The sequence below is a fragment of the Protomyctophum parallelum genome (assembly GCF_964188405.1).
Source record: "Protomyctophum parallelum genome assembly, chromosome: 23".
In the NCBI taxonomy this organism is placed as follows: Eukaryota; Metazoa; Chordata; class Actinopteri; order Myctophiformes; family Myctophidae; genus Protomyctophum; species Protomyctophum parallelum.
This window is the reverse complement of record NC_139715.1, coordinates 25,058,377-25,076,526: the sequence shown is the minus strand read 5'-3', so window position 1 is coordinate 25,076,526 and position 18,150 is coordinate 25,058,377. Positions and strand designations below refer to the sequence as shown.

Sequence of the window (18,150 nt, the reverse complement as noted above, 5' to 3'; positions counted from 1 at the left end):
GCAGTGGTTCTATTGTTATATTATTGTGTACAGTATAGCAGTGGTTCTATTGTTATATTATTGTGTACAGTATAGCAGTGGTTCTATTGTTATAGTATTGTGTACAGTATAGCAGTGGTTCTATTGTTATATTATTGTGTACAGTATAGCAGTGGTTCTATTGTTATATCATTGTGTACAGTATAGCAGTGGTTCTATTGTTATAGTATTGTGTACAGTATAGCAGTGGTTCTATTGTTATATTATTGTGTACAGTATAGCAGTGGTTCTATTGTTATATCATTGTGTACAGTACAGCAGTGGTTCTATTGTTATATTATTGTATACAGTATAGCAGTGGTTCTAATGTTATATTATTGTATACAGTATAGCAGTGGTTCTATTGTTATATTATTGTGTACAGTATAGCAGTCATTATTTATTCAGCATCTGAGCCACAGGACCACCATTTGATGACATTTAGCCTCTCAGACCCCAAACCTAAAGATTATGTTTTTATCGTTGGATAGGATTTTGTACCATTAGGAGAGATAACTGGCAAATGTTGATCAAAATAAAATGTCTTCTACATTCTCTAATTGTGTAGACTCTTTGTAAATTAAGTATGCAGGTGTTTAACAATAACATAACTCTTGAGAGCTTAAAATGAAACCAAATGGACCTGTACCATTTGGTTTAAAACCTGGGACCACCTGGAACCCCCTCAAGGACCACTGGCTGAAAACCACATTTTCATATTCCATTCCACTTTGGCTCTGACTGCCTTCCAAGGTTTTCCTACCCCTGGATAAGCAACCTGGCCTGGCAGAGACCTGTGCTCCTATAGGAGCAGACTTTAGTAGTTGGTTATAGTATTGTTATGCTATGTTACTATTAGTGTTACGTAACGTTACATGTTTGTGTTTTAGTTTCCGTAAGTTCAACATTCTGGGAACCAACACCAAGGTGATGAACATGGAGGAATCAAATGGCAGCCTGGCAGCTGAGTTTAGACACCTGGTAACAACATTGGCCCCTAGTGGTCATCATTGCAATAACACCTGGTAACAATACTGACCCCCTCCACCCCCACCCCCATTGATCCATTGCTATATTGGTCCATTGATCCATTGCTATTATTGATCCATTGTTTTCCCTCTCATCACACATACCAGCAACTGAAGGAGCAGAAAGTGGCGGGAAGTCGGACCAATGAGGTAAGGTTTTACTGGAGTTGTGTTGTAGTTCTATTGTTGTGTTGTAGTTCTATTGTTGTTGTAGTTCTATATAATGTTTTACACAGTGTGTGTGTGTGTGTGTGTGTGTGTGTGTGTGTGTGTGTGTGTGTGTGTGTGTGTGTGTGTGTGTGTGTGTGTGTGTGTGTGTGTGTGTGTGTGTGTGTGTGTGTGTGTGTGTGTGTGTGTGCGCAGGGTCCTCTAATCGTCACAGAGGAGCTCCATTCAATCTGCTTTGAGTCACAGCTGCAGCTCAGCCAATCGGGGATTGACATCAAGCTGGAGGTGTGGCCTCTAGTATTGGACTTTGTCGTAATATGATCATTATGGAGAATGCTCTTCATTCTTACTACCACTGACCAGAAGTCAGACACTTTCCTATAACATGTCGCAGTGCTCTCATTATTGATACCCGGTCCAGGCTTTACCACTGACCAGAAGTCAGACACTTTCCTATAACATGTCGCAGTGCTCTTATTATTGATACCCAGTCCAGGCTTTACGTTTTGCTTTGCTGATCTGCGATCGAGAACTTTACATTACTTTACTTTATTATGGATCTCCATTAGCATTTGCAAAAGCTTGGCTTTGGTCCAGTACACAAAAACACATCACATCATTCACCACAACATACAAATCACTCATTCTTGAGATGAGGGACAAAAGTGGAAAAAACATGTCCCACACATAAGAGCCTTATTATTGTTAAAAATAAATTAATTTAATAAAAATAAAAGCACTTGCAAAGTTACATGTAATACAGTTGTGCATTATTATGCCATTCATTTCATTATAATTGTTTTCATATGCCATCTGAATTAGTTAAAAGCAGGCACTGTACCCAAAAACGCCTGTATTTAGCCTGTCCCCAGCAAGTGGTCATAATTTCAAACTGCTAAAAAAGTGTCTAATACTGTCACAATCACATAAATATACATACTAAATTAAAGTAGATTGTCAACAACATAGCAAACAATATACACAATAATTTTAATTTATTTTTTCCATTAGTTATCTCATATCAAATGTGTGTCCCACGTCTCCCGTCAACTCCGTCAGGTTTTTTTAAAGTCTTAAATTAATCAGAAAATATTGTCGACAGATTTAGCCTGAAGACTCCTTTTCCAAGTCCCGTTTGTATTTGTTGCAACAGTGGAGCACCTGGTCTGACAAGCATTCAATTGTTTGATATTTTAAACAAACAATGTTGATATCAGGGTGGTCACAGCTTTTACATGTCAACTCCGTCAGGACATTATTATGATCTTTGTTAAGAATTCCAAAATAATGTTTATTATTTTAGTTTAGGGTTAGGTTTAGCTAACAAATGAAGCAAAAACAAAATGGCTACATTGTACTACAGAGGGTTAAGATGAAAACAAATGACATTTTGTCAACTCCGTCAGACGTCAACTCCGTCAGGTTTTGTGTCTGACGGAGTTGACATGTATCTGACGGAGTTGACAAAAGTGTTCCTAAAACAATAAAGTTATAGTTTTTGAATAATGGGACGTATTCTAATTTGGCACACAGTTAGAGCATGCCTTAAGGAACATTTTTGGCTATAGGGCCATCACAGATTTGTCTCGTGGTGACCATGGCAGCCATTTTCCAAAATTGCCGCCACCTGATGTTATTTTACAATAACTCAAGTTCTACACCACCTAGGATCTTGATTCTGGTGACTAAGACTACATTTTCAAGGATGAGGGATACAGTGGTACAATTTAGATTTTCCCTGTGACCATGGCAGCCATTTTTCAAAATGGCCGCCACCTGCTGTTATTTTACAATAACTCAAGTTCTACACCATCTAGGATCTTGATTCTGGTGACTAATCATACATTTTCAAGGATGTGGGATACATTGGTACTATTTAGATTTGTCCTGTGACCATGGCAGCCATTGTTTTTCAAAATGGCCGCCACCTGCTGTTATTTTACAATAACTCAAGTTTTAGACCACCTAGGATGTTGATTCTGGCGACTAATAATACATTTTTAAAAGATGAGGAATACAGTGGTACTATTTAGATTTGTCCTGTGACCATGGAGGCCATTGTTTTTCAAAATGACCACCAACCTGCTGTTATTTTACCAATAACTCAAGTTTTAGACCACCAAGGATCTTGATTCTGGTGACTAATCATTACATTTTCAAGGATGAACTTTCTCTGGGAGGGGTCAGGGCTTATTTCAGCTGCAGGTTGAGTTGCTACTGACAGGACATTAAAAGGAGGTGGGCTTTCTGGCCTTTGACTTGTCCCTTTCAGGTACACAAGACGCACAGTTTGACTTCACTGGCCACTGCAGTGTGGCGTTGTATCTTGGTGGCCTCCTGCCAGTGTTTCTCCATCCTTCTCATGAGCTCTGTGTTCTGGGGCTCTGTTATAGTCAACTTACATTGTCTTGGCTGGAGATTGCTTTCCTGCAGGGTCCAGCCCAGTCTTGTGCAGATGGCTGCTGGCCCACCTGGAGGCCCCAACCTCACTTGTTCGGTTGGTGTGATTAGGTGGGGTGGTCTTCCCCAATCAGGATGAAGGGTTTGACCCTTTCAAACGGCAGTCTGGCCAAGTGTCTGTATTTAGTTGTGAGGCTAGATACAGGATACGATTGCTCACCCAGCCCCAGGTGACTTGAGGTGAAGGCTCCTTTGATTTGGTAACATTGCTTTGGTTGACATGCTGGGGACACAGAACGACACTGATGCCTTCAGTGTCTGCACATCCTGCCTGATAGTCCTGAAGGCAGATCTTCTGTCTTCAGTCTTTCGCTCACTGTTCACTGCTCACTGTTCACCTCAAGCAGGTCTTCAAGGTGTTTGCCTTTGCACAGGCTATATGGCTAGGACTCGTGCTTCAACCACTCAGAGAACTCCAACATGGTGTTGGTTGCTCCTGGGCCGCAGAGCATTGTGCGGCAGAATTCAGCTCTCATCTCTGGTGGCAGCTTTTTGAGGAGTCGTGCAACATTTGAGCCGCATCAAAGTTCTGTGTCTCCCTCTGGGCCTAGGGTAGACACTTGCTATTTTCCGTAACACTAATTGGTGGGGCTGTCCAAACTTGTTGTTTAGGTGTCAATCGGGTCTCTGTTGGTGAAGTCGGATCTAGGTGGTCTAGAAGATGAGTTAGTCAGGGGATTATTAATACAATCTGGTAATAAATTCCTTATCAAGAATTTTCTTCACCAATGTGTTTGGAAGGGTGTCTACTAACATATCCGCTGAAAGTTGGGGTACCATCAACAACCTATATAAGGCAAAATGTTCATTATGCTTTAAGTAGCATGTGACATGTCAAACTAGGGAGTTTGCATGATTCTGAATGCATTCCAAGCATTAGCTATGCACGAAGAACACTCCTTGGGCTGAAAACGGCCATAGCCGTCATCACAAAATGAGGTCAGCACATTTGGGCCAGTGGATATATGGCCGAATTTAGCCGAAGGGGTTTGACCCCTAGTTTGGCCATAGACTCCCTAGTTTGGCCATAGCCACTTGGTATGGTACCCAACTTTCAGCAGCTGTCAAAAATGCCCCTAGGGTGGTTCAATAGAAACCAATGTGGGATATGTTAGTAGACACCTTTACAAACACATTGGTGAAAAAATTCTTGGTAAGAAATGTAATCACAGATTTGACATTATTCTGATAATATTCCCTGACTAAATTGGTAAAATAATAGCAGGTCCACCATTTTTGAAAATGGCTGCAATTGTCACAGGATAAATCTAAATAGTACAACTGTATTCCTCCTCCTTGAAAATGTAGCATTAGTCACCAGAATCAAGATCCTAGGTGGTGTAGAACTTGAGTTATTGGGAAATAACAAAAAGTTGGCGGCCATTTTTAAAAATGTCTACCATGGTCACAGGACAAATCTAAATAGTACCAATGTATCCCACATCCTTGAAAATGTATGATTAGTCACCAGCATCAAGATCCTAGGTGGTGTAGAACTTGAGTTATTGTAAAATAACAGCAGGTGGCGGCCATTTTGAAAATGGCTGCCATGGTCACAGGGCCAATATAAATAGTACCACTGTATTCCTCATCCTTGAAAATGTGGGATTAGTCACCAGAATCAAGATCCTAGGTGGTCTAGAACCTAAATCAGTTAAACTTGTCAACTCCGTCAGATGTTCGTCAACTCCGTCAGACGTTCGTCCCGTGATGTTTTTGTTAATTTCCAAAGAAATAGAAAATTCGATGTTAAATATTTTGTGCATATGTATTGAAACACCAACTGAAATGATACGTAATGATGATTTTTTTTTTTTTTACATGGTTTTCATGTTATAATATTGAAAATAGAGGTTGAAATGACGGATTTGAGAAATTGGATATTTCATAATAGTGTGATATTGGAAAAAAACAATATTAAAATAATTGTATTACTTAACTTGATTACTGAAAGCCAGTATAAGATAACTGAGGACTTTATATTATTGTTGAAATTATCAAATTCAATTAAAAAATATTTTAGTGTGTCTGACGGAGTTGACATGAATCAGGTATTAAGTGCATAAATGTCCCATTTTAGAAAGAAATGTTATGCGAAAAACCTGTTCCTTCTCAATATTGGTAGTTGAGACCTGTGTCTACAAATACATCCATTTGATTTGAATGTATCTTAAAAAAAACAAAAATCCAGTTTGAAAAAAGTTTTGTCCCTTATCTCAAGAATGGGTGAAATACAATATACAAACATACAATGGTTCACTTACAAAGGATAAGAATTACATCTCAAAACAATTGCAATTTTGCATTTTCATATAATTTCATCATAGAAAGGTTGGAAGGGGTTTTCCATAGGTCCATATACATTTTACATACACATCAATCCCTTTTTCCTATGTCATAAAATTACCTAAAAACAACATAAAAAACAATAAACAAATATAAATTAAAATAAAAACACATCAATGGAATGAATATGGTTAAACACAGATCGGTCGGGTTCATGAAATATTGGAAGATATTTTTACCATGATTTTGAAACCTTCTTTTGTGAGGAGCGATTTTGACCCACAAGTTCAATGGTTCAAAGGTGGATCTGTCAGCGGGAGACCAACGGCGAGCATTGCTTGAATTTCATTGGCTATCACCCAATCTCCCACTATCGCCGGGCGACGTCGCCCCAAAAGATGAATTATTTTTATCTTTTCGGCCGACGTTCCTCCGCCCACTTTTCGACCATCACATAGCACATTTTCATACATAAAATGCAACCCAAAGTGCTTCACATAAGAAATAACAAGCAGCGGAATGCCGAAAGAAAAGCAGGTCAATACAATAGGTTCAAGACACAATATATACAAATTAGCAAATAAAAATAGCAATACAAAACTAAAAAAAATAAAATGGTAAGGAAATTTGTACCAGAACATAGAATATGAAAACAAGATAAGTTGAAAAGTTTTCAGCTCGCTCTTAAAAACATCAATGGAGGTCGCCCCTTTTAAGGTGCAGTGGTAGTGTGTTCCACAACTTGGGGCCATAGACCCAGAAAGCGGCCTCACCGGTGTTCCTATGTTGAGCTTTTGCACTTCGTCTGGCTTTCGCCCGCTGTTAAAACGTACTGTTAGGGTTTACCAATAAGGAAGTGGTCGTAGTCCCCTACGGTATGACCGTGGACCTGGTGCTGAAAGTGCACTGCTGCTTGGCAGCAGTGTTATATTGATTGATTGAATACTTTATTAACAGTTTGCATGGACAATCACAGGGACGTACAGTATACAGTGCAATGCATGGACTGATCAAACGATGCTATGCTGTTGTTCTATATTGCAGACATTAGCTCTACCAGTGGTCGTCATCTCCAACGTCAGTCAGCTCCCCAGTGGCTGGGCCTCAATCCTCTGGTACAACATGTTGTGCACCGAGGCAAAGGTAAGCACACACACATACACACACACACGCACACACACAGTACACACACAAACTTCACCCACTTTTGTTGTAAGTAAACCTGTGAAATGACAAAGATGATTCTGAAATTCATGTGCGTGCGTGCTTGCGTGCGTGTGCGTGCTTTTGTGTGCGTGTGCGTGTGTGTGTGTGCGTGCGTGCCTGTGTGTGTGACAGAACCTGCGTTTCTTTGTGTCCCCGCCCACAGCCTCGTGGTCACAGCTGTCAGACGTTTTGAGCTGGCAGTTCAGCTCCGTCACCAAGAGAGGATTAAACTGTGAACAACTGAACATGTTGGCTGATAAACTACTGGGTTAGTACTGATGCTACTACGCTTACGGCCGTGAGCATGGATAGTTGCAGTGGTGTGTGTGTGTGCATGTGTGCGTGCGTGTGTGCTACGGCAGCACCCCTAGGCAAAAAAGGTCTGTCAGAATCCCTGCCGCCATTTCTGTATGCTCAGGCTGGCTGTGTGTGTGTGTGTGTGTGTGTGTGTGTGTGTGTGTGTGTGTGTGTGTGTGTGTGTGTGTGTGTGTGTGTGTGTGTGTGTGTGTGCGCACGCACAGGTCACAAGGCCCAGAGGAACCCAGAGGGACAGATTCCATGGACAAAGTTCTGTAAGGTACAACACACACACACACACACGCAAACATAGTCATACGTCAAATTAAAGATGTGTAGAACTATTTGTCTCCACCAGGCCGAAGACGTGGTGAAGACAAATAGTCTGTCCGTCCGTCTGTGTACAGCTAATCTCCGGCACCGTTGGCCCGATCGACGTGAAACCGTGCATCCACTGGCCAAGGAAGATCTCCACCCGATCCTTACTTTTCAAATCGGACTGTTATAGCGCCGGCATGAGACAGATTTCTTCGCGAAACACATTTCTTGTTACTACTCCTACAGATTTTGTCCAAACCTCACGCAAATTGATAAATGTGATCAAGATACTGTATATCAGTGGTTCCCAAACGTTTTATGTCAAGGACCCCTAAATCGACATTTGTGACCAGATTTGACTGAGAGACTGCCATCGCGCAAATTCCAGCTTTTTTCTTTTAATGGGTTAATGGCACAGGCAGACTCTTCGCATACTAGAGCATGTCTGAAATAAGTGTCAGCTGAAATCGACATGTAAATATGAAATAAATGCTTAGGCCTAACAAAAAAATACTGGCTGTCATTTTGGGGCTGAGTAGGTAGGGATTTTTTTTTTTTTTTCGTGGGAAGGAGGGGTAGCAAGGATTTATTTTCTTTGTTTTCCTACGGCAATGATGGATAGGCTTATTTTTTAATAACTTCAATATTTGCCTGAAATACCATCTTTTCAATAATGAATGGTTCAAGTACACATGACACTGTATGCCTACAGCTAAACATTTGAAAACTTTGAATAGAATGTCCACACACTGGTTGAATACTTTAGAGTTTTAATTCAACTCCAAACCAAAGTAAAGTGCTGCATCACTCACATACCAAAAGGTTGGAGGTTGGTTAATTTATTTCTGTCACGACAGTTGCCAACAACCCAGAACATCCCATCGTCTGCATGGCTTGGCTAGTCGAGCAGTTCTGATTGGCTGCCTCGTCTCCAGCCATGTTGCCTCAGAATTCTTTAGGGGCACTAATTTGAGCATAACTGTGGAGCGCAGCTAAAAAGTGGCGTAACGTCAGCAGCAGACCCGCAGATTTAATGGGTAACAGACAGTAACACGTTAGAGTCTCCGTCACTGTACTCGCAGACCCCCACGCAATCATGCATACTACCGGCACGGTTTCACCTCCTTAATTATGCCTGCAAATGATTTAGTATTCAATCGAATTATTTGTGGCGGTGCTTTGCACGGGCAGACGACAGATACGGTGCACAGGTCCATGCTGTGTTGGCGTTGTGTTGGGTTGTGCGTCTACTCGCGATGACGAATTCCAAAACATTTGCGCACGTGATATTTTAGACGAAAGAAAACTTTATTTTGACTTTGCGCGTCCCGATGGTCTCATCAAAGAGAATTTTAATGATCAAAGACCTTTTTGGTCTTACTCGGTCGTATTCTGAGCTTTTGTTTTTCTTCTTTTTTTCCCCCACCAAATGCCAATAAAATAATATGGGTCGCGCATATTTAATAGAGTCGGTCGGCAACCGGAAACCAAAGTTTTTTTTTGTTAGGCCTTAAACATGTAGCTAGGTGTAATGTTAGAGACCTTTCAAGCCAAGTCAATTTGAAGCTATGATTCCATGTTTTCATATGACATGAAAAAAAGAAAATTAAAAAAGATCCAATGGCAGTCTCTCAGTCAAATGTGGTTACATTTATTAGCCTGTGAACCCCTTTTCGAAAATATGTGCCAGGGACCCCCATAAGAGAAGATTTGTATTACGGCTCTTCAGCGATTCTGAACCATTTTAAATTCAAGCACCCCCAGTTGTTCATGCATTAGTCTACGATTGGCTATGCCTCGTTTGCGGGAATGGGCCAGTTTGGCACGCAGCATGAACACAGCGCCCGCTTGCATTCACACTAAGCCAATGGAAAACCTCATAGGAATTATTGCATTCCCACTAAGCCAATGGAAAACCTCATAGGAATTATTGCATTCACACTAAGCCAATGGAAAACCTCATAGGAATTATTGGCATAATGACTAAATCTGGAGGGGGAAAATAGAAAAGAAAAGGTCTACAGTAGAAATTCAAGGCTGTTGCCATGCTTTTGAAAAATGTCGGGATGTAATCTGGTTCGAGCAAAAACTAAAAGGGATCTTAGTCAGGCTTTTGTCGGGCTCAACTTTTCGTGTGTGTGTGTGTGTGTGTGTGTGTGCGCGTGTGTGCGTGTGCGCGTGCGCAATCAACAGACAGTAAATGAGAAGAGTTTTCCCTTCTGGTTGTGGATTGAAGGAATTCTGGATTTGATCAAACGTCACCTGTTGCACATCTGGAACGATGGGTCAGTAATCGATCAATTTATTTTCATTTCATTTCAACCTTTATTTAGTTCTCGGAGAACACACTGAGGGCTGGGACCCTCTTTTTCAGTGGTGCCGAGATTACAACACATCAACAATGTACATCAGTTACAATGTAACATAACATAAAACAAGAAAACAACAAGAAAACAAAACATACTGTAGATAAATAGAGTAAAATATTACTGGTAATAATAATAATAATAATAATAAGGGAACATTGCATAGTGCTCAATTAAAACAGGTACAGTTGATATTTACCAGCGTTGATATGTCAAGATGAAAGCGATATAGAGAAGGAAGAGAGCTGTATTTTAGTGAAGTCTGTAAGGTGTTCCAAGTGTGTGGGGCAGCGCACTTGAAGGCAGACTTTCCAGATGTAGTGGAGGCATGTATGGTCTCAAGCATCAAATATTCTTGGGAGCGTGTATGATAAGAAATGGTTTTCCATTTTAAAAGAGCTTTATATATAAATAAAAACCAATGTTGGTCTCTCCTTGTTGCAAGGGAGGGCCAACCAACCTTATTATATAGTATGCAATGATGAGTGTTATAGCTGTCGCCTGTTATAAATCTGAGGGCAGAATGATTAACGTATTCATTTTCCCCATCAGTTATTTGATTGTTAATTTGCTCTGTCTCTGTCTCTCTCTCTCTCTCTCTCTGTCGCTCTACCAGCTCCATCATGGGTTTCATCAGTAAAGAGAGAGAGAAGTCATTGTTGAGCGATAAGTGTCCAGGAACCTTCCTACTGCGATTCAGTGAGAGCAGCAAAGAAGGAGCGATCACCTTTACCTGGGTGGAGCACGACATATATGGTACAATATATTACACCTTTATACCTGGGTGGAGCACGACATATATGGTACAATATATTACACCTTTATACCTGGGTGGAGCACGACATATATGGTACAATATATTACACCTTTACCTGGGTGGAGCACGACATATATGGTACAATATATTACACCTTTATACCTGGGTGGAGCACGACATATATGGTACAATATATTACACCTTTATACCTGGGTGGAGCACGACATATATGGTACAATATATTACACCTTTATACCTGGGTGGAGCACGACATATATGGTACAATATATTACACCTTTACCTGGGTGGAGCATGACATAATCGTACAATATATTACACCTTTACCTGGGTGGAGGACGACATATATGGTACAATATATTACACCTTTACCTGGGTGGAGCATGACATAATCGTACAATATATTACACCTTTACCTGGGTGGAGGACGACATATATGGTACAATATATTACACCTTTACCTGGGTGGAGCATGTCATATATGGTACAATATATTACACCTTTACCTGGGTGGAGCACGACATATATGGTACAATATATTACACCTTTACCTGGGTGGAGCACGACATATATGGTACAATATATATTTATACCTGGGTGGAGCACGACATATATGGTACAATATATTACACCTTTACCTGGGTGGAGCACGACATATATGGTACAATATATTACACCTTTATACATGGGTGGAGCATGACATATATGGTACAATATATTACACCTTTACCTGGGTGGAGCACGACATATATGGTACAATATATTACACCTTTACCTGGGTGGAGCATGACATATATGGTACAATATATTACACCTTTACCTGGGTGGAGCACGACATATATGGTACAATATATCACACCTTTATACCTGGGTGGAGCACTACATATATGGTACAATATATTACACCTTTACCTGGGTGGAGCACGACATATATGGTACAATATATTACACCTTTACCTGGGTGGAGCATGACATATATGGTACAATATATTACACCTTTACCTGGGTGGAGCACAACATATATGGTACAATATATTACACCTTTACCTGGGTGGAGCATGACATATATGGTACAATATATTACACCTTTACCTGGGTGGAGCATGACATATATGGTACAATATATTACACCTTTATACATGGGTGGAGCATGACATATATGGTACAATATATTACACCTTTACCTGGGTGGAGCACGACATATATGGTACAATATATTACACCTTTACCTGGGTGGAGCACGACATATATGGTACAATATATTACACCTTTACCTGGGTGCAGCATGACATATATGGTACAATATATTACACCTTTACCTGGGTGGAGCATGACATAATGGTACAATATATTACACCTTTACCTGGGTGGAGCACGACATATATGGTACAATATATTACACCTTTACCTGGGTGGAGCACGACATATATGGTACAATATATATTTATACCTGGGTGGAGCACGACATATATGGTACAATATATTACACCTTTACCTGGGTGGGGCACGACATATATGGTACAATATTTTATACCTGGTGCACGACATATATGATATACGTGTGTGTGTGTGTGTGTGTGTGTGTGTGTGTGTGTGTGTGTGTGTGTGTGTGTGTGTGTGTGTGTGTGTGTGTGTGTGTGTGTGTGTGTGTGTGTGTGTGTGTGTGTGCGCGCGCGCGTTGGTGCGCACACACAGGTAAGCCAGTGTATCATTCCGTAGAGCCGTACACAAAGCGTGAGTTGACAGCCGTGTCACTGCCTGACATCATTAGAACATACAAGGTACTGAACACACACACCACATACACACACACACACACTACATAGAGTGTGATTGAATTCAAACGTTACTGTACATCATGACGCATTATCATTGCTGACCAGGTGATGGCAGCAGAAAACATCCCAGAAAACCCCCTGATGTTTCTCTACCCTGACGTTTCCAAAGACAAGGCCTTCGGGAAGTACTACCCTAGAAGTACCGATGGTGAGTACTAATACTTGAACTGCCCTACAAGTACCGATGGTGAGTACTAATACTTGAACTAATTCCCCACCCCCCCGGAAACAATTCAGGGAAAAAAACTGAGAAATATTTTGCTAGCTTACCTTGCTCTCGTTTTTATTTATACGATAAATCATCCAAAGTGTTCATATTTTGAACGAGAGGCGCTTAGTATATCCATCAGATCAAAACCACGGAGAGCGCCCTGGATTAGGAGAGACGAGGCATTCTTTCTGCCGCGCTAACAGCTAAGTGAACGGTAAGCTAATATGAACGAAGAGCGAAGGGTACGGTGGCCTTAGAGGCGCACTCAAAAATAAAAAATAAAAATTCAGAATATTATTCTCTGGCCTGATATCATTGAGGATGCGCATGCATCCGTCGATTGGATCCCTAACACGTTTCCAGACGTCCTACGGATGGAATGTGTTAATGGACCCCTGAGTCTACATAAATAAAGTTGGTTGATTGATTGATTGATTGATATATGTTGTGTATCAGCTCCAGAGCCCATGGATGTGGAGGGTCCAGAGAAATCAGGTTACATGAAGACTGAACTCATCTCTGTGTCTCAAGTGTAAGTTAAACAATATATTGCCAGAAAATGTAAAGTTTCCAAATCAATTAGAAAAACTTAGTTGATAAAAAAAAATTTAAAGCAAGGAAATGTTATGGTTAAAAAATGCAAATTATTTCATAATGAATAAATGCACATGAAATATTCTCTTTACATTTTGTTTTTTGCTGCAACAAACACACACACACCAAAACTTGAATCCATCTCACACAGCATTTCCTGCCTATCAATATGGTAGACTGTCTGTATCAATACGATTATCAATATGGTAGCCTGTCTGTATCAATATGATTATCAGTATGGTAGCCTGTCTGTATCAATATGATTATCAATATGGTAGAATACGATTATCAATATGGTAGCCTGTCTGTATCAATATGGTAGCCTGTTTGTATCAATACGATTATCAATAAGGTAGCCTGTCTGTATCAATATGATTATCAATATCGTAGCCTGTCTGTATCAATATGGTAGCCTGTCTGTATCAATATGGTAGCCTGTTTGTATCAATATGGTAGCCTATCTGTATCAAATAATTATATATGTATTATTTAGGCATCCTTCCAGACTCCAGGATGTTATATTAATGTATTTATGTATTATTTAGGCATCCTTCCAGACTCCAGGATGTTATATTAATGTATATATGTAATATTTAGGCATCCTTCCAGACTCCAGGATGTTATATTTATATGTATTATTTAGGCATCCTTCCAGACTCCAGGATGTTATATTAATGTATATATGTATTATTTAGGCATCCTTCCAGACTCCAGGATTCTATGGGCCTAATGTCACCAGACGACTACAGAGCTCTAGAACAGATCGTCAGCCCTGGAGACATCGACGCCATGGTAACCACACTCATCATCATCACGCTCTGTGTCTTTGATTAGATTAGACAGATTGATATTAGCCAATCAGGTGCTCTGACAGATTGATATGAGCCCAGGGCTTAATTAATGCCGGAGGGCTCCGGAACCTCCCTCCTGCGCTCCGGTACCTCTAGAAGGCGCACTGCCGTCCCAAATGCACATACAATACACAATACGTCTGCATTTAGACTATTTGTTATTTTATTTTCATTTTCAAGTCAACTAGCCTTCTTCCTGGTCGTAGCTACTTCTAATTCCAGTACGATTCCAAAATAAAGCATGTGTTGATTGATCACATTGCAAGAACAAACAAAAAAAACGCCCTTATTTGCTCGCCCGCTTTGAGAGGAAATAGGTGGCTATGGGCCCCCTTGACACAGTGCGCAAACTAAAAACAAGTCTCAGCTACGTCTAATTTTGCATCTGTTGTTGTTGCATGGAGTTTAGCCTTGGGGACCGCAAACTTTTTGTTTTTAAAAGATAAAAAAAAATCCCGCAAATGATGAGTTATGAATAACAGAACTGACTATGGTCAACATTGCCAACGTGAAATCGTGCAAAAACACCTGACTTTACAGCATGGCTCAGAAACGGCTATCTGATTGCTTTGATGCATGGGCCCTGTTGTGGAATTCTGGATCAATCGATGAGGCAAAATACAGTAGGAGTAGGTGGTGATGTTGTGCTTTATGTACATGATATCATGGGTAGAATTAGAATAACACAAAAAATATATTTTATTTTTCCGCTTGCGAGTCTTTGATTAGAATAGACAGATTGATTAAAGTGTGTTGTTTGTTAGTTTGTGTTAATTTGTGTGTGTGTGTGTGTGTGTGTGTGTGTGTGTGTCTCCAGATGACTGCAGAGCTCCAGGAAGACGTTTTGGAAGAGAACTGATCTCCTCATCATCGTCAAATCAAACTTCTAATCGCTGGGGGTTTGTAGATCAGTCATTCTCAATAAGAGAGCATTTGTCATCATCATTCAGATTTGTACAGGCTGACACTTGCTTGTAGATCTGCTATGTCCGAACAGGCTGATACCTGCTTGTAGATCTGCTATATGTTCCAATAGCTAGCTTTCTGCACTGTGTTACACAGTCATCTGTCCGGGATAAGCGATCATCGTAAAATTAAGTTCTAATCAAGCCCCGAATATCGCATTTTACGCAGCTATGCACATAAAGGCCGCGCGTGTGCGTGATCGACCCTGCACGCGAGGATTTCGGACGGTTTTAGGTAGATTACATCGGCCGTTAGCCAAAAGTTGCTACATCATTTAAAACAAAGCCCCCGATTATAAGGAATAAAATAATTAGATCAATTACGTCAAGGGTGGTGGGGGATGTTTTGATTCATTACGTCAATAGCGTCAAGGGCAATACGAGGGTTAAGTTGTTCATCATGTTGCTGGGGACCCCCTGGAACCCCAATCAAGGACCGCTGGTGGTCCCCGGACAACACTTTGAGAGCTGCTGACTCATCAGACCTTTGCTTTATAAGTGTTACTTGCATCGATTAAAGTTCTCACTCGCCACGACTGATTTCAGTCTATTTGATTCCATATTGTTTGGAGTCATGTTGCACAGTGAAAACATGCTCTCTCAATGTGTCGCACATTGAGAGCTTGTAGGTTGTCTATTTCCGGTGATTATTTTAGAGCATTTGATGTGTTCCAACTAACAATATGTTCTGAAGCAACTTCCATCAAATCTATAATAGTGTCAGTCGGATATCTCGCGTGTCATTTTTCATTTTACATTGTGTTTGTTGTTCAGGAATCGGCGCTAGTGTTATGTGTGGCGCGGCTCCATTCATGCCGTCTCACAAGTGGCACATTTACTGTAGGACTTGGCCATGCAAACATTTTCAATCGTGAGATTTTACTTTGCTTTGATCCATGTATTTGCCTTCTGCCTTTAACCCATTTTGACCTGAGATCAGATTCTAAAAAGTATCTTCTAAATCCTGACAGTTTTCTGAAAAAGCTATGTTTCTATGTCCGTCGTTCGATTTTTCAAAAATAGCGGACCTACAAGCTCGTAGCGCGCCACCGTGGCGCGCTATGAGCGCCATCCAGCTTGTAGATCTGCTATTTTTCAATAGCTAAAGCATAACATAATGCTAACACCAAATGGGGTTCCCGCCCAAAATGTGTTAAATGTGTACTTACTGTATGAATCTGTTATTTTATAACCCAGGTGAAAAAGTAGTATAAGTATATTAACCGTATCAGTCCGTAGGATGTAGCCAGTAGCCACACGTCCTAGGGAATCCCACCGACACATGATTGGACGTGTGTACACTGATCTGATGATCTGATGGATATACTATGCGCTTCATTTCTGACTTCAACATGCCTCTCGTTCATAATGGGAACACTTTTTGGATCATGTATCGTATATATGAAATCGGCAAGGTAAGCTAGCAAAAATATTTCTCCGGTAGCTACTCAGTTCTACTCGAGTAGCTACTTGAGCTCCCTACTTCAGGAACTTCCGGAACAGTATTTTCTAGTTTAAGTGTGGTACTTTTTTCACCTGGCTTTATGATATATCCGTTATTTTTTTGTGAACTGCGCTAATGTAACAAAAGTTTTGCTACTCATGACATCATGAGTCTGTGTGATGTCAGACATCTGTTTGATGTCATAGGGGGATATTAAATGCACACAATCACTTCATCTGTCTGTGTCTGATTCCCTTTTTTTGGGGAGGGGGGGGGGGGTTGGGGGGTCCAAGTCAGACCTTCACTGTCAAATACAAGTATTATAAAGTTATACAAAATTGTGCAAAGAACTCGAGAAACCTACCACTCCATACAGAATGGGAAAGAAGCCCCCCCCCACCACACACACACACACACGCACGCACACACACACCCGAAGGGAAAAGCCCTTCGAAATGGAAATGGTGTGTGTGTTTACGCTTATTGTTTTGTGAAGTTAATTGCTAAGGAATGTAACCTCAGCTCAAAGAATGTAGACCATGCACTTCCTGTGCGTGATGCGTGTGTGCGTGAACATGTGTGCGTGTGTATCCTGGTTCATACCCTCCCCCCCCCCCCCCCCCCCCCCAGTCCATGGGTGTGGTTGTAATCCCTTTCTGTCTATTTTAAAAGACAGACATATTATAATGCCTGTCTGTCTGTCCTGTGCGTCTGTGTCTCTTAAAATGCAGACGGATATATTTAACCTTTCCTTTCCTCAAACTGTCTTCACTTATCAGTTTTTTTTGGGCACTGCTTTCACCAATAGGACCCGATCAATACCGTGTCCAGTTCCGTGTAGTAAACCAAGCCTGTTTGAAAGATCGCTTGAATGATTCTGTCCCAAAACCTCGGCCTGGAAGAATGACAATGAAGGCTGTTAGGCTGGTGGTATTTTGCTGGGGTACAGGCTTTAGTTCCGACATGCTATTGGTCCGACTGTCGTTACACCGACACCCTATACCCAAAACACTAACCTATCCCTAACCGCAAGCACGGCGCAACGCATGTCGGACCAACGCATTGTCGGGTGATTTCCGCATGTGAGACCTGGGGTGCATACTTAGTTTAGACTAGGGGAGAAATGTACAGTTTTAACAGGTCACAAGGGGGGATAAAGCCCAGTCGGAATCCAGTAGTGGTATAGTTATAGATGGAGATGTTGAGAGCGAAAATAGCCAATCTACAAGCACGCACAGGGGAGAGATGTAAAGTTTTAACAGGTCATAAGGGGGGGATAAAGCCCAGTCGGAATCCAGAATCCAGCAGTAGTATGGTTATAGATG

At 40.9% G+C, this 18,150-nt stretch overlaps 1 protein-coding gene across 4 annotated transcripts in view; it reads left to right on the top strand.

Annotated features, from left to right (window-relative positions):
* The window catches only part of stat1a (signal transducer and activator of transcription 1a), a 29,564-nt gene extending 12,589 nt beyond the window's left edge, over nucleotides 1–16,975 (top strand). For all 4 annotated transcript variants that reach the window (XM_083758891.1, XM_083758893.1, XM_083758894.1 and 1 more), the window contains exons 13-25: nucleotides 909–999; nucleotides 1,155–1,196; nucleotides 1,410–1,499; nucleotides 7,005–7,103; nucleotides 7,299–7,434; nucleotides 7,688–7,743; nucleotides 9,975–10,066; nucleotides 10,764–10,903; nucleotides 12,618–12,703; nucleotides 12,806–12,908; nucleotides 13,428–13,503; nucleotides 14,261–14,357; nucleotides 15,234–16,975. In XM_083758891.1, coding sequence (XP_083615017.1) covers nucleotides 909–999; nucleotides 1,155–1,196; nucleotides 1,410–1,499; nucleotides 7,005–7,103; nucleotides 7,299–7,434; nucleotides 7,688–7,743; nucleotides 9,975–10,066; nucleotides 10,764–10,903; nucleotides 12,618–12,703; nucleotides 12,806–12,908; nucleotides 13,428–13,503; nucleotides 14,261–14,357; nucleotides 15,234–15,275 — 1,150 coding nt within the window. In that variant the 3' untranslated portion in view covers nucleotides 15,276–16,975. The remainder of the gene's footprint in view (nucleotides 1–908; nucleotides 1,000–1,154; nucleotides 1,197–1,409; nucleotides 1,500–7,004; nucleotides 7,104–7,298; nucleotides 7,435–7,687; nucleotides 7,744–9,974; nucleotides 10,067–10,763; nucleotides 10,904–12,617; nucleotides 12,704–12,805; nucleotides 12,909–13,427; nucleotides 13,504–14,260; nucleotides 14,358–15,233) is intronic.
* The last annotated feature ends 1,175 nt before the right edge of the window (nucleotides 16,976–18,150 follow it).